General features: G+C 39.4%; 1 protein-coding gene and 1 long non-coding RNA gene across 7 annotated transcripts; one reads left to right on the top strand and one right to left on the bottom strand.

Moving 5' to 3' along the window:
* Positions 1–200: 200 nt before the first annotated feature.
* Positions 201–11,233, top strand: si:ch211-220i18.4 (SRSF protein kinase 3). Of its 6 annotated transcripts, none has more exons than XM_067591444.1 (13): positions 201–381; positions 599–756; positions 2,001–2,104; positions 4,290–4,398; positions 5,129–5,219; positions 5,361–5,448; positions 5,806–5,912; positions 6,541–6,709; positions 7,255–7,331; positions 8,341–8,448; positions 9,993–10,062; positions 10,243–10,335; positions 10,501–11,233. In XM_067591444.1, the coding sequence occupies exons 2-13, from the start codon at positions 710–712 to the stop codon at positions 10,683–10,685; spliced, it is 1,248 nt and encodes a 415-aa protein (XP_067447545.1). In that variant the 5' UTR covers positions 201–381; positions 599–709; the 3' UTR covers positions 10,686–11,233. The 6 variants fall into 6 exon arrangements, with proteins under 6 accessions (XP_067447545.1, XP_067447548.1, XP_067447544.1 ...); XM_067591446.1 differs by lacking the exon at positions 201–381 and adding an exon at positions 394–552 and having other exon boundaries at positions 697–756; XM_067591445.1 differs by lacking the exon at positions 201–381 and adding an exon at positions 394–552 and having other exon boundaries at positions 626–756.
* A 143-nt stretch (positions 11,234–11,376) lies between these two features.
* Positions 11,377–14,448, bottom strand: LOC137184092 (uncharacterized). The gene is made up of 3 exons (XR_010928618.1): positions 13,770–14,448; positions 13,146–13,245; positions 11,377–12,995 (listed from the first exon to the last, which is right to left on the bottom strand). It is a non-coding gene; the product is annotated as an uncharacterized lncRNA (long non-coding RNA).
* Positions 14,449–17,409: the final 2,961 nt, after the last annotated feature.

Genomic DNA, 17,409 nt, shown 5'->3' with positions numbered 1-17,409 from the left:
GCTCAGAAGGGGATGCCCAGTGTTGGCAAAAAAAGGGAGCCTTCCTCATTTGACCTTCGTTCCCATGACTTTATTGTGATACTTTATATCGTGTTGGAGAACGGGGATCCCATTCTCAAGCCAGGTTTAGAAATCTGTGATCCCTGTGGCCCGTGGGTCAAACTGCCTGCGAGACAGTGCGAAAAAAAATCAGCAGCTGTCACTCCCTCTCTTCCCACAGTCTGTTTGGCCTCACGCGACACTCCTTTCATCTTTTAAGCTCTTTGCTCTCTCTGTCATGGCTTTCCCACAGTAGAGGACAAGGAAATTGAGGAAGAGAGAGAGAGAGACGGAGCATCAGAGCAGGAGTGAAAGAAGAATATAAATCACACAGGGAAGCAGGTAAAGGCTTCACAGTGAGTTGCAGTAGGAGGCTGTTGGGGATTTCCATGTTTAGACCCTGCTGACTCTTGCTGCTGCCGTTCCCAGTCTCCTGACAGATCCAGCAGACCCCCCTCCATATCCCCCAACCTCTCAACTGCTCAACTGTTCTCAAGTGGTGCAACATTAAAGGTGCAGTTTCACTTACTATTGCTACTGTATCTACTTCTCTCCTCAGTTTATGCCAGATATTTGACCTCTGCAGGCTACAGATATCCATCTTTTTACTTCGAGATACCGGCTCTTTGATTGTTCCGCTGGCTGCTGTCTCTGCAGGCTAAACCGCACTATGCAGAGGAGTCCCCACTCAGCTAGAGCTGTTCAACAGCATCACATGTGAGTATAGAAACTTTTTATTCATGAGATAGTACAAAAGTCGTATTGTTCAACTTTCAACACTTGAAAATGTAACTGCAGAGAGACTGTGTTTAAATCCTGAACACACATAAGATGTGTGAAAATTTGGTAATTTTCTTTTCTGCATGAACATTTTTACTAGAAACTGGAAGTAATTTACACTGCATTTCCTTGCATTCTTTTATTGATTTCATTAATATGTAGCCTGGCTCATAAACCTTTTTTCCCATGGCCGCTGCAATGCAGTATGAGGCAGTTAAGTTTAGCACAGCAGTGTACAAATAAAGCATGCCAGCATTACTTTAAGCATCATGGAGTTGACTTAAATGGTAGTTTAGAGTTTCAGATGGGTTATCACAGTGCCAAGTCCTCCCAGGTCTTCATGTTGCAAATTTTGCAGGAAAAAAGAAAATAACTGCTAAAATTAATGTTTACAAAATTTTCAAAAATACACTCTCTAGTACCGTATGTACTGTACATCTAAGAATAATACAAATTCTAGTGTATGTCATAGAAATCAGATTTGTGTTCAGTATTTTCAGATATGACATGACATAAGACTCTTCTAGCCATTGGCCATACGGTAGATATCTACAGCAGCTGGGATACATGGTTATCAGGTTGCGTGAACGAAATGCAAAATGATTTACAGCTGAGTCAGAAATAGTGTAACTTCCGATGCTGCTTGCCCGCTCTCAGCCAGGCAGTGGGACAAGTTTCCATGGGAGGTTGAGTCTGTGAGAAACTCTAAAAGTAGTTCAACTGTCCTGGCTGCCCCTAGCAACTCAACACTGACACATTCACATATGAAGAGGATGCACAGGCAGTAACGCAGGAGACTACATGCTGTTGTTGTGTCCCCACAGAATAATGCATTCACTGATTCACACACCTTTACATCTGTGTTTGCGTGTGTGTATGTGTGTGGTCCAGGTATTCCTCACGTTGTGGGGACATACACAATCATGTTGTGGGGACTCACCTTTCTTATGGGGACAAAAAGCAAGTCCCCTTAATATAAATCATTAATTTTAGGGTAAAGACTTGGTTTGAAGTTGAGGTTAGTTTAGGGTTATGTTAAGGGTAGGGTTTAGGGTTAGGCAAGTAGTGGTTGTGTAGTGTAGTAGAGTAATGTCCTCTGAAGTGATGGAAACACAACTGTGTGTGTGTGTGTGTGTGTGTGTGCGCGTGTGTGTGTGTGTGTGTGTTTATGTGTGTTACAGGAGTAAAGCTGGGTCGTCTAATAGTTTTCAGGCCCTAGGATGCCACGAACAGCTGGATCCCAAGGACAGCCAGGACTCTGAGGACCCCAGAGAATACTGTTACGGTACGGCAGAGTCTCTTAACTCACGCCATCATCTGCACATGTACTCATTAACTGCTGTCACTGTTTCTACACTTTTATAGTCAGCCTCTCCATCCCCTCAGAGCAGCACTCACTTGGTGCGTGCTAAATGATTCTTTCACCAACAATGCAGACTATCCTGTTGTAATATGGCTCAGGCTGCAATGGTGGCCATTCAATGTGAATGAAGCTTAAAATCTCTACAGTCTTCAAACACAGTATGAGAACATGTTGCTGTTAAATTCTGAAATTTCTCCTGGAAAAAGTTGGCTTTTTCTTTTCCTTCCCTCTAAAGTTGTAGCTCCAGTATACTACTCAAAACAAGACGTGCCTCATGTTTGTATGGGGACATGAAAACATATATATGTGAAACAAAAAACCACCTTACAAACAAACATTTGACATAATTATGTGCTTGTCTTCAGTTACTCCACTTATCACAAGTTGCTCTACAGTTCTATTGAAAATGATTGTCAAAATTCAGTCAAGGAACCAAAACTAAGTAGTTTAATAAGACTTAAAAGTCTCTGCTGTCTCCGTGAGGTTATATTGACAGGTACAGTGGTGTTTTGTGCTAAATGCTAAGAGCATCATGCTAACATGGCAATAATGAGAACACTATCATGCTGATGTTTAGCAGGTATAATGTTGACCATATTCACCATCTTAGTTTAGTGTGTTAGCATGCTAACATTTTCTAATTCATACTATGCATTGGTACTAGTTGTCATTTCTTCTTCAGCATGATGCTGGTCTATGCTGTTTTTGTCAGCAGGGCACACTGCTAGCATGACTAAAAAGTCCAAAATCTATATATCAGGTGATTGTATTTTTTACAGACACAACAAAAACGAACATGAAGACCCCTTAAATTTGTATATTAAAGAATTGTGAACAAGATATCTATTCAGTTCAAAAATAGACATGTCAGTGCTCTCTGGTGGACAAACCATGTAATGGAGACACCTTTTCTAAACTATGTCAGACATGTCTTCTGTATTTCTGTTTTCCAATTTCTTGTCACTTATCAACTGATTTATACACCAATACCAATAAGCTAATATCAACTTTGGCTCAAAAAGTTTTCTGGATTGATTAGATAATATTTAATATGGAATAACAAGGCAGTGCTGTGGATTTCTAAGAGGTTGCAAGATAAATCTGAGGAGTAATGAGATGATTAACACACACTAGAGTTTTTTTGGATACTTTTTACTCTACCTTTACTCTAAAATAGTTAAAAATGAAACTGTTGTAACAGGGAAATATCACTTTGCTTTAACTAGATCTCATGGATGACACAAACAAAAAAGTTTGTTGTGTGATTCTTGCTCTTCATTTTTGATCACCCACATACTGTATTCCGAACTCTTTTCTGATGGCACAGTAACCATATATAAAGGTTACATCCTTTAGTCTGAAGTGCCCTCATTAGGCAACACGTGAGCTTGTTTTGGCAATAGATACAACTACAAAACAGATGAATGAATATATGAATATTTCTAGCTTGTGACCTGTAAATGCAAAGAGCTGCTTTTCTCAACCCTCGTCACTACACTCTCTCCTTTCATCACCACTTCATCTTCACATGAACTTTAACTTGCAGTATCTTCTTGGCAACTTGCCATCCTGACCTTGGTCAATGTTCTCCCTTCCTTACCTGCTAGCTGTGCAGGTCTCTGCGTGTACCTCTTAAAAGCAGATAAGCTGCTAGGTAGTGATACCACAGATACCTGACACAGCAATAAATCATATACCGGCTTATATCATTTTCACTTTTAACAGAAATAGAGATTCAATGTCAAGATCTCTGACAATGTCCAGGACCTGTGTGTCATTCTGGCTGGAAGAGAACTGATACAGGCTTATGCATCATCATTTTTCAGTGTCCCACTGGCAGATTTGAATGTCTTACTCACTACAGACATAGCTTAGAGGAAGTTGTAATGCCAGAAATAGCTTTAGTGCCACACTTTAGTCCTCTCTCTGTTAGCTCTCTAAACACCAGATGAAAAATGTATACTATATGATGAGAAGATTTTACATTTCAGTCATTATATGGCTATAACATCAAGAGAGCAACCCTGCAACAGATACTTAAATTAAAATGTCATGCAAACAGTTGAATAATAGATTTGAATCCATATATTCATTTGTATCTCCTCAGGTGGGTACCACCCTGTTCAAATAGGTGACACATTCAACAGAAGATACAAGGTGGTTTCTAAGCTTGGCTGGGGCTATTTCTCCACTGTGTGGCTCTGTCTGGACCTCAGGTAGGCTTAGATAGGGAATGTTTGAAAATTATTGAAATGGGAAGGGGGGTGAATCTTACATTTCACTTTTCACAAAGCTAGAGCCTCTGCGGCATTATGAATATTTTCTGTGGGTCTCAGTTTTCACAATAACCACCACTGTGCACAGTAAAGATTGCAACAGTAACTCCCCAATTCACAGCAAACAAACAAAAAAACTTAAATATTCCAGCTACACTCTATTTTTTAATTTAAGAGATATTAGATAAAAATCAAAGAATGGGCCAACTTTATATGTTACATTTTTTCCCTTCCTATTATGATGCAGACTAAAGAGAAGAAGGAAACAACTACTGGAAGAGATATATGTATCTCCCAAAACTGACACAATGGTCCCGTTTGCTAGTGACTGTGATGGGAAAAATAAAATTAATCCCTTGAGGGAAGGGTAAAATGTAAGTTTTAGATGAGGAACCTTCCCTTCAACAAACAAAAAACAAACAAAAATACATAATAACTACCCTTCTCCCCATTATTGTTCAGTCCCTTACAAAGTTTCTTCATTCGTTTAACACTGAGACATTGAACTTTGTGTTTCATGATTATAATTTCATTATCATATAATGATAAAATAAATATATTTAATGACACCAAATCTCAGTTTTCATGGCTTCAGTAGAGATTAAACTATTCTGTTCTCTGTATAGCGTGTGCTGGTCTGATGTGGTGTGTGATATGACATCTGTGTTAGCAGGCTGGGTCGGCGCGTTGCTGTGAAGGTGCTGAAGAGCGGAGCAGGCTTCACCGAGGCAGGACAGGATGAACTGGCTCTCCTACGATGTGTTAGTCACCCGTGACTTCTGTTTCTCCTCCTGAACATGTCTTACTCTTACTGTCAAATGTCATTTCTTTGGATTTTACATATATATTTGCAGTTTAGAACAGACTCTCACTCCTCCACCTCCTCTTCTCTCTTTCATCAGGCCAGTGGTCCTTCGAGCCGTCATCCCGCCAGTCAAAGGATTGTTCAGCTGCTAGATGAGTTCAAGCTGGCCGGGGTCAACGGGGTCCGTATCCTTTTTACAGACTGTCATTTCTTGGCCTCGCATTCTGAACCTGACACCGAGGACTAAAGAGTTATCATGTGTGGAGGTGTGTGCTTGTGTATAAAAGAGCTACCAGATGGTACCAAATAGTTACCATTATCGTGGATGGTACCAGATACCAAATGGTTAGACAGTCAATATCGAAGTATGATAAAATGTACATACCTCATAAATAATTTAACTCTGCAAACTTTAACAAAACAGTGTTTTCAGAGATGTAGTGACAGATAATATGCTGATAGCATTATGGCCCACTGTATTGCATTGGATCATATTGTGAATACTGCTAGCCAATAGCTTGACCTTAATGCCTGCTGATTAGACATGTGCCTAGTGCTGGAGCTGCTGGGGCCTGACCTGAGGAGCTGGCAGCTATGTTTTGGAAATCCAGGACTGCCGCAGCCATGGGTCAAACAAATACTTACTCAAGTAAGGAATATGAGTTTAAGAGATAAAAACTGTATTTTATTGAACACTGTCAGCTGCAGGAAATTAGGAACTCTTTGGATGCTGATTGCTTGCAGATTCAGAGTAATATTTTAAAAGGCTGATGAAATTTAGCCACAAAAAAACTCCCCTGAAGAAAAACCTGACCATCTGACTTGTTTTTTCATTTCTGTTTGTCTACAATTGTACACTGTTTGTTTTCTGTTTTCCCTGCTTGCAGTCTTTATGCTAAGCTAAGCTAATCACCTGCTGGCACTAGAATAGTGGACAGCAAAACTTACAATTTACAGCAAAAAAGCAAATAAGCAAATAAATATTTTACAAAATGTGAAACTACTATTTTAATGGGCAATAATCGATGGATTTTTTAATGTCGTAAAAACATTATGGGTTCACACAACTGAAAATCAGAAATAGCTGGTACATATGTGGTTACACATGGTCGTGCACATTTTTTGTTTATTTGCTCTGAAATATTAGTGTTAAGCCCTGGCATCCTCATTACTTTGAGCTAACAGTTTTCATAGATAAAGTCACACAGGTCAAGGAATGGTTTAGTACTAGTTGTATGTAAGAAATCATCAGCATAACTGGTTTTTGTTTTCTGTAGGTTCTGCAGGGTGTGGACTACCTTCACACTCAGTGTAAAATCATCCACACGGACATCAAGCCAGAGAACATCCTGCTGTGTCTGGAGGAGCAGTGCCAAAAAGTACCAGCAGGGGGAAGCAACTCCTCCTCTGTCTCTGTACTGACTGGGAAGGAAGCCAAGTCCACAGGCACAGTTGGTTTTTTTATTGCAACAGATGCTGAAGATTGTTTAAGAGTGAAGTCTCAGGGCTGCACAGTTTACAGCTGAGCTGCATCCATATAGAATTCATCAAATGTGTGTACAGAGCAGATATACTTCTGTGCCAAATTTAAGCTTTTAATGTAAAAACTCTGCCTAGTGCCACACAATTTGGGCCTATATTGATATATTTGATATTATTGCCATTAAAAAGCAGCACGATCAATAATCAGAACATGTTATACCATGAAAAAAGATAAGAAAGGAATAAGAATAAAAAATCTATTTATAATCATTTTATATGTAATCAAACACATTGTATCATTTCCAAATGATCAGATATGGACTACCTAACTGTCCAGTGTCTCAATTTCTCATAAAAGCTTCCAGCATAATCTCTAGCAAACTCATGTACATAAATATACTGTACATGCCACAATTTACATTTAATGTTTGGATAGTGTTGTTGTTATTGTTTTTCCTTGGTATGGGTTAAATGTTCTAATAAATGTTATTCATTGTTGTTTCTTTTAGAAAAGGAGCAGATGAACCCCTGCAGATTAAAGGAAAATACAGTGAAGATCGCTGACCTGGGCAGCTCCTGCTGGGTGGTCAGTAGTTGCTCTGTGCTTTTACATACAGTCATTAATAGAGCTCTCACTTTGATATATTATATTAGCCTATAGTTATGAAGTTGTTTGTAAAATCTTGCAATTCTAGACCTACAGGAGGGACTATACAAGAGTTTTGGTTTCATATAATCTTAAAGCCCCTGACAACTTTTTTCATTCAATGTATTCCGATTGGTGTATGGAAGCATGTGACATCACCTTTTCTCAACTGAGCCCCACCCACTCAAAACCAGTGAGAAAAGGCAGGAATAAAAACACAAATACAGAAATCTCTCATGTAAAATATCTTAAACTGTTCAAACCTCATTGTGCTAATGTTGAACGATTGCCCATAGTAATAAGCTAATTGAGGGAATAGCCAGGGGCTTTAAGGCACTGAATATCTTTTTTGTCCATTAGTTCATTGCTATGATGTGTGTGGAGATGATGTCAAGCATCTCTGTGGACCAATCAGGATTTAACAACATTTGAATCCAAATGTGATGTCAGTTGCGGGATTGTTTTCTTACGTTGTAGCACCTTCAGTTACACCTAATAAAGCCATAATCACACAGTCCTAGTGAAGCACATTAGCTGAGTTTATGAGTGTTAAACTATTTATAAATAGTAATTAACAGTGTTTACGGGGAAATACTTGATTACAAACCTTGCTTTCAGGGTATCAAAAAAAATAAGTAAGTAAGTATGTAGGATTTAGTGGCATCTAGCGTGAGGAGAGGTTGCAGATTGCAACCATCTGAATCACAAATACACCCCCCCCCAAACATGTAGGAGAACCTATAGTGGCTGAGAAACTTGACTAAACTTGACGAAACTACACATTGCACCTTTAATTGAAGTTATATGTATTTTCAGGATTAACTTTTTTTACACTTTAGTCCTCTTTTTAACAATTAACTCTCAGTTATGTAGAAACCCTAATTTGTTGCACGTAACAAAGACCTGAATTAAACCTTTCTATCTGTTTTGCTTCTCTTTCTTTGAGCAGTACAAGCATTTCTGTGAAGAGATCCAGACCCGCCAGTATCGCTCTCTAGAGGTTTTACTGGGATCTGAGTACGGCCCGCCTGCTGACATCTGGAGCGTCGCCTGTATGGTGAGAGACAAACCAAACCAATAAGATGCTGACACTGAGTGAAATATTAAAATCCAAAACTCCATCTTGTTTATACTGACCCCATTTTATCAGATGGAAATATTACAGATGTCCTCTAAATCATTTTATAAACTCTTCTCCCCAAAATTCAGCCTGACACATTTTATATCCTTGGAAACTTTGGGATCTCTGCTAGAATTTAAAATAAAGTTCCAGGAGTTCGAACAAAGTTTGGTTGCATAGCAAGAGCTTGTACTGACTGTTGAACAGGCAGAGTTTTGCCAGATCTGTTAAAGGGCTGCCTGAGGCCATTGGGTCCCGACTAGGTCTCTAAAATCTGACATGAGGGCAGTATTAGAAATGTCAATTCAATACAAATTCTATGCTTTACCCATGTAGCTGTCTACCACAAAGGAAAAATTAATGACTAAGCGGGATTCATACTAAAATCAGCCCTGCATTAAAACAGTGTAGGGAGCCGCCTTGGTGGGGCCGTGTTGTTTAAGTACCAGTGAGACAATGAAATACAATCCAAGAAGTCCAGTTGGAATAATAATGTGTTTAATGTGGCTTATCAGACGCCAAAACACCCCACAGCGGTTTTTAATACTCACAGACAGGATAATACAACTCTAAACAGCAGAAACATAGCTTTCACATTACAAAGTAATCCACCAGGAATGTGTGCTTGCATGTATATGATTGGCCAGTGCAGCACCTTGCAGCATGATGTCATGTTGCGTTGCAGCAAAAGTTGAGCCAGGTTCAACTTTTTTGCTAGATGACCCTGTGTTGTTTTGCTGAAGCTCTCTGCGTTTGCGCCCCCACTGTGTCAATGCACCCCATTCAGATGAATGGAGTTTTTTCACGCAAGGTTAATGTCGCCCTGAATGCGGCCAACGGGTCTATAGCCGTGCTAGTGGCTCTGTGAGACTATTTAGACGCAGCTGTGCATTGAGTTACATGCTATCTTCTAAAATGCTCCAAATGAATGCCAACATGCTGATGTTTAGCAGGTATAATGATTTGAATGTTCACCATCTTAGTTTGGCATGTTAGCGGGCTAACATTCACAAATTCGCACTAAAAACAAACAGCTGAGGCTGATGGGAATGTCATTAGTTTTGCAGGTTTTTAGTCATAACCAAAGTATTGGAAAAATTAAAATGTTGACTTGATGATGATGCTAGATGAAAATTTAAAGCATCACCAAAGTTATTATAGTTCCTGAAGGGGAAATTTCATCACAATCCATCCAATAGTTTTCGAGAAATTTTACTCAAATGTCAACCTCATAGTGGCACTACAGGAAAAGTCAGGGGATCACCAAAGCAGTAGGCTTCATCCTCTGGGGACCATGACTGTATGAAATGTCATGGCAATCCATCCAGTAGCTGTTGAGATAAACATAGGCTGTAGCAGTTTGTGCCACAATTAAAAAACAAAAAGTTGAGTCACTGCTCAGTGTGGTAGGATTGGTCTTCTCTATAGACACTAACTTGGCCACACATCTCACTCTGTAATTTTCTATTGCATTCACTCAGGCCTTTGAGTTGGTCACTGGAGACTCCTTGTTTGAACCCAAAGCCAGTGGGTCCCTCTCCCTGGAGGAAGGTACTGTTCAATACAGTGTGCTGACACTGATATGGGCGTGACAAGTACTCACACAGGATTAAATGAGATTACACTGTGACTTCATTGAGCCCCTATTGTAAATGTTGATGCAGTGTTTGCTAATGTATGCTGTAATTTTGTGTGTCTCATGCCTACATGTGTTCCCTCCATCCCTGTCAGACCATATAGCCCAGATCATGGAGCTGCTTGGTAAAATCCCACCAGCTGTTGCTTTGTCTGGTAAATACTCTGCAGAATACTTCAATCACAGAGGTAAGAGTGCAACTTGGTTTTTGTACTTTGTTTGCTAGTGCAATTGCTGATAATTTAGAGACCCATATACATTTTCTTTTAGCAGTTAAGGATTCAATTATTTCTAAATTTATGATTTTATAATTGATACTCATGAGCACCCATGTGTAATATGTCATCATCCAGGTGATCTACGACATGTTGGACTGCTGAGGTTCTGGAGTCTCTATGACGTTCTGGTGGAGAAATACCACTTCCTGTTGGAGGAGGCCTCCGGATTCTCAGACTTCCTTCTTTGCATGTTGGATTATTATCCGGAGAGGAGGGCCACTGCTGCACAATGCCTCTGCCACCCTTGGCTGACCTCCTGAGAAATTCCTAAAGGCCCTATAGGCCTCATCCCCATCTGCAGTCCAAACAGACATGGCTGACGTGGCCAATTTCTGAACTTGCCAGCCACAAAATCTGTGGGATGCTAAAAATCCACAGGGAATCTTTGAAATTTTATACTAAAAGAATCCAAAAGAGCTATTTAGACAACAGTTTGTATATCTCACTCACTCTGTTTTGTAAGATTTTTTGGAATGTGTCATATTGTTCTTATTCAACACCAGATAGAGAACAGTCTTCTCTCCGCTGTTGCCCCTTTTTGCACTTTATGCTGCAAAGGTGTTTCCTCACCTGTAGATCTTTCCTAGGTTAGCAAGGTTGCTAGACTGCCCAACCTTTGAGCCTTATTTGTACTGTAGCAGCTCTTTTGAAGAGAATATGATTGTGTATTGTCTATTACACTCACAGGCCTGTCACTGCTAGCCAGTGTGAAGTTGTCAATATGATGCTAACTCTGAGTGCAGCTTTTTTACACTAAGATCGAATGTGCAATGGAATGAGAGAATACAAAATGTATACATGAAATGAACTTCCACACTGAATGCTTTTCTTTTAACTTATGTTTTGTACCATTTAATGAACAGCTTTAAAGAATAAAACTGATTAATTGCAGTGCAAAAGTAAGTCAAGTCAAATTTTTAAGTTTAGTCCAAAATTATTTTTGTTTTTATTTGTTTTTAAGATTTTTTTTTTATCTTTATTTGATAGTTAAAGTAGAGATACAGACATGCAGCAAAGGTCCCCAGCTGGAATCAAACTGAAGACATTGCTGTTACATGGTATGCATATAAACCACTGACCACTAAACACCCCTTTTCTTATATTCTATTCTTTATTTTTTAAAGCCTGTATTAAAATTAAATGTCTAGATTAGAGGCAGCTCCCACAGGTTAACTATTATACTATATAATCAACATAGTAAACATTCTTGCACTTTTTTTCAAATATTTGTATTTAAACAATGGATCAACTGACTATGTATAACATGAAAGGGGTGGCATCCCACAGAGAAATATCCCCCAATATCCCAAAACTTTTGGTTTTCTGGCCTGCTAACCCCACTCTCATGAACCATATTTCCAGCAGTACCAGGCAGCTGTTTTCAGTGAAAAACCCACTGTACACTACCTAACCACCACCAAACACCAGACAACATACAAGTGACTAACTGCTGAACACAGTGGAGTGTGCTAAAGGTAAAGCTCCAAAAGTTTTATTTGTAATTGGACTTTCATTAATCAGGTGTCCAGAAACACGACTCCAAATACTAATGTTTCTCTATGTGTGCTGGATGTGTAAATTGACAAATTCTTGCTAATGTGTTTATGGCAGGTTCTGCTGCCCACAAGTAGCCTAAAAATTAATTGATCAAATCAAAAAGCTTGCCTGCACACATAATTGGGATGATTTTGATATTTGAGTTTTTGCCTTGGTTAGTTTCATGGCTAAATTTCATTAAAGAAAGATATATTTATACAGTCCTACTTTTATTGTCCTTTTGTCCTTTTAGCCATGACATACACAGGCAGTGTAAACAGTCATACATCAGAGTTCAGACTATGGATGACATCAGCTTTTTTACTATAAATACAGTTTCATTCATACACCATGCAGTACTGTATTTGAAATATTCTGTACATGTTCTCAAACATAACCTATAACTGTTCAATATGTTTATCCTCTTCTGTCACAAAGCATGTAACTTCCACATCAGATAAAATGATCAGTATCAGATTAAACTCATGTTGAAGACCATGAACACTGTTAATCAACAGACCACTGTTTAAAAAGAGGAGTAATGTTACACTGTACTTAACCAAACTTTGAATTATACAAAAAAATAGTAATAATAAAAATCCCACTTAGAAAACATTTCAACATATCACACCGATTGTGACAGTTTCGTTAAAATGTACAAATTATGACAATTTGACTTTTAGACAAAGATAATACCCCTCCTTCATTCTCCTTGTTTCTAGCAAGACTGTAAGCATCAAATAATGATTTGACTTGTCCTCATTAATATTAATCACAATAGTATCATCAAGGTTATTCTGTCTAGAACCCATATTTGACAACTATATACACAGTATATACTACAGTATGTAGATTATACACTACATATTTACTGTAAAACTGTTTAATAATAACATGTCTGTCTCCCAGTTTTTCATCCTATCCAGCTGTAGGCTCGGCACTCCACCAGTGGGTTTTCTTTATAAACAACTGTATATCCACATTCTGTCTTGACGCGACGACACTTCTTGGGCCATGAGGTGGGCTTCACTGGCCTGAAAGGAATGAAGAGAAGAAAAGAGAGACAAAGAGAAAAGAGCAGAAATAGTGAGACTATAAGAACCAGCCACAATGACAGAATGCCCATAAGCGAGACTTTATATAATTGAAATCAATTAATACGACGAAGTGAATGATGAACTCACGTAAAGCAGTAGAAACCAAACTCATGACAGGAGCACTTGTCACAGCCTCTCCAGAAAGAGTCTCCTGGTCTGTAGTACTTGTCGTTATATGAGCAGATACCTGTGAAAGAAATGAGAACCACAATGACATATCTATCTCTTGTGTCCAGATTTTTATGTTTTCCTTTCCTTTACAGTTTAACCTACAGGCTTTAGCCCTCTGGGTGAAATGTATGCCTTTTACAGGTTACATCAAAATGTTTCAGAGGCTATAAACATCTGTCCTTATGGCAGAACATCTAAAGCCCCGCTGCAAGAGGTTAGCACAATAATGCCTAAATCTAGCGTCTACAGTGAATTCTCCTCCTATTCCTGCAGGCTGTGGGAGCTATCCTCATGGAGTACGTCTGTCACCTTGAGAGTGGGATCAATAGGAACACACTGATCTGCTGTGAAGAGCCCCACGGGGCTTAAAGCAAGGTCAGGGTATAGAGGACAGAGTCTGTGGTCAGCTGGTTGGGTACCAAGTGTTGATTTATGATTCTTGGCCGGAAATGTAGCAGTCGCAACCTGGGATAGGGCGTACAAATGTGACGCACATGATTTTGAGTGATAAATCTACAGAGAAACAGAACTAGACCTTACCTTTTATGTGGTATACGGAGGCTTCTGTGCATCCGTTGCTCAACAGAAGAATGAGGGACAAGCTCAAAGCAAACACCAGCGATAGGGAGCATCCATGAACGTTACTTATTGGATGTAACATTGTGAAAAAAATTCAATTGAAGAAAGAAATATTTACTATTTGATACTGTCAAAGCTTCTTTTCTCAAAGAAGATATCAAGTTATTGTATCCCCTAAAAAATAATTCTGACTCTCTATCAAGAGATTTGGTCTAATCTTATGTGACTGTTCAGTAAAATCCAGTCAAGTCCTTGTTATGACCCAGTAGACGCTGGCTAATATTTATAGTCTCACATCTCTACTGAGCAGAGAGAGAGAGAGAGAGAGAGAGAGTGAGAGAGAAAAAAAAGTATATCCACATGTTTAATTTCCTGGTTTCCTCCCAGTGTCCAACTTTTGTTTCAGAATGAGGTGTGTTTGGAGTTTGGCTGTGTACCCATGCATCCCTAAATATTACCTTTGGCCCTTGCTGGCTGTTTAAGGCTGCGTGGGTGAAACAATGGTGCCCTAACAGGATGGTCGATTGGTTCAGTGATGGATTCTTTCAGATTTCTGTCCTTTAAAAAAAAAAAAAAAATACATTTGCGTCTTTATCTGTTGTTTCTTTTTGTCTGCCTGTTTACTATCTAGCACTGTGATTTCATTTCTTTCTCTTTAACATACACATTCCCCCTTTCCCCTCTCTCTATCAACTCACCACCTCCTGATGTGCACAGATGCTGACTATTAAAGCTAAATCTATTTTTATGACTGCTGACATTGTCAGAATAGAACTCTTTGTGCTGACATTGTCCCTTGTGTGAGGGAAATCGGTTCAAGCCAAATGATCACAAAACTGCATTCTGGAACAACAAAAATGCATGAAAAACACTGCAAACTTCAAAATCTATTTTTTCTCTTATTCCGAGTAACTTAACCTTTGGAGATACAAGGATTTTGCAGCACAGTGTCAGTACCTTTCCCACCTGGGAAGTCAGAGGCATTTGATATTCAGAAGGAAAATGATGAGAGTATCATGGTTTGACATTTTGTGCTTTTAACTGTTTACATATGCTGCAGTACACAAAGCATGACCACAATATTAACATGAGTGCTGAACTGCCAAGAACGTATGTCCCATATTTTTAGCTTTATATAAATTGTACATGTAGTCTGACATCTGGAAAAATGCCTCAAATATTTGAGGGCCGAGTCAAAAAGTTCCCAGGTGTGACTCAATGCATGTGTCGATGGTGTAATGTCATAAAATATAGACCAATAGAGGAAAACTGTTGGGTCTTACGTCTGTGTCACACACACATTCACACACACACACTCAGGCAGATTTTGCTGGATGTGTGACTAACCACAGGACAGTTTGTGGTCCCTCTCTTCCTTCCTTCCGCAGAGCCTCCAGCCAGTAACGGGTCAACACGCTGCGCTCTGACAAAAGAAAAAACAAACTGGACATCAAGGGACTGGAAGGAACTTGTGGTGGCCGAGGGGCTCCAGCTAGAAACCGCTGCCTCTGCCTCATCTCCACAAACCATGTAGTCACACAGGAACACTTTCCGGGTGTTCGGTGGCTCAGCGGTCTGCAGTGTCGCCACACAGCAAGAAGCTCCTGTGTTTTCTCCCATGCAGATCAGGGGGAATGTAGAAAAACTGCCTGTAGGTGTAAATATGGCTGTTTGGCCTAGGAATTACATTCATATTCAACAATACTGCAGCTCACATCCAATGCCAACATTCAGGACCAATGCAGGACGTAGTGTGGCCCATATGTTGTGAGGCAGAAAGTGGTAGTGACTGGGGGAGTAGCGAGTCTGACTTTCATGTAGGAGAGCAGAGTTTGCTTCCCATCACAAACCTGCCTTTTTATTAACTGCCTGCCTTTCCCTAACCTTAACCAAGTGTTTTAGTACCTGACCCTCACCATACCTTAACCACAATTTATTTGCCATAACCACAATCTTCCCTTAACCATATCCTAGTTACCTTGCTAAAATATTGAAGAAAAGCAATTATTTTAATAGAATCGCCATTGGACATAATCCAAGTTTTTGCAGAATTGTTCAATATCAACATTCTTACCTGGTAAAAGGGGTTGGTGCTAATAAGCTTTTGGCCCTGCACAGGATACGTACAGTAGATGGGTGGAAATAGGTGGATGCACCATTTTGGTCCTTTAGAGCAAGCAACAAAATACAGTACCTGCATTTTTATACTAAGACATATCTTTACAAGCATTTTTTCATAAGTAAATCAGCACCAAGGACCATAGCCTCAAGTGCAAGACATCCCTTATGCTGTGTGGGAAAGGTTGGGAAAGTGGCTGTGTGCTGCACTTTTGGGAAAGTTATTTGAAAGTACATTTGCCAAACCAGTTAGTTCTCATCCTTGAAACCCTCTTTGTTACACTTTTATTGCAATGTCCCTGGTTCAGTTCTGCTCAGCAAGTAGAACATTGTCCAATAATGGCAGGGTTGATGGTTCAATCTCTGGCTCTCCCTGTCCACATGCGGAAACGTCCTTGAGCAAGACGTAAAACCCCAAGTTCTTTCAAGTCTGTTGGGCCAGCACCTTACATGGTAGCTCACTGCCATCAGTGTGTGTGAGGTAAACTGTAAAGCACTTTGATAAAAAGTGCTATATAAATGTGGTCTATTCACCATTTGCCATTATAAAACCAAAACATACAGTTTCTGATAAAGCATAAAATAAGTTTGTAAGTTACTTAAACTCTTATCCACTGTAGTTGCAGTGGGTGTGGGCTTACTTGGACAGGATAAGATTCATGCTTTGTCAGAAGCATTGTCATACAGTACGTTTCAGTTTCACAAGAAAGAAGGCCTCGAGGATGAGGACTAACTAGTTGGTTTGGAAAATGTTGTTTTGCTTAACTTCCCCACCTGAGATAGAGAACAGCACACAGCAGCCTCCCTAAACTTTTCTATGTGATGCATTGAGCTGAGTCCCTTGCAGAGGATGAGCCAGTCCCAAACTGGGATACAAAGACCTGGTCCCTTTTATTCCTGCTGTGGTCAGTCAGCTGTACCAGCTGAGTCAAGTCTCACAGTGGAGTTAAATTTTATGAGTCAGTGCCTGGAAATAGGATAGGACATTATGAAATGTCTGAATTAGAGTGTGCATGAAGACAAGACAGTTTAACACTTTGGTCCATAAGATAAAATTTAATTCAACAAAGATTGGACAGGTGTATCAATGTTTTTCTGTTTTATAAAGAACACAGTTGATCTGTTCTCTTGTCTTTATGAATTCAGATTATTGAATAAATTAATTTCACACCATACAGCTTACATCATATTATTCTTGTTCAAACATGAAAGACCTACACATGTCTCATGCCTCAGGATGCATAATACATTGTATGCATAATACACTCATAGTGTAACAGCTAGATTTTGACAATGTTGTCTTAGCATATACTGTTAAATTTAATGAATCAACTTTTTGCTGTTCTGTGTAAAATACATGCATGACAGATCACATGACAACTTAGATGCACAATATTCACCTGATAGACATCCTGTAATTTGCATCTTTCATCCACATCCTGGATGAAGATCCTGCTGCTTATTAACAGAGTGGAGTTAAAAG

Source organism: Thunnus thynnus, chromosome 6, assembly GCF_963924715.1.
Source record: "Thunnus thynnus chromosome 6, fThuThy2.1, whole genome shotgun sequence".
Classification (NCBI taxonomy): Eukaryota; Metazoa; Chordata; class Actinopteri; order Scombriformes; family Scombridae; genus Thunnus; species Thunnus thynnus.
This window is presented reverse-complemented; position numbering and strand designations above follow the sequence as displayed.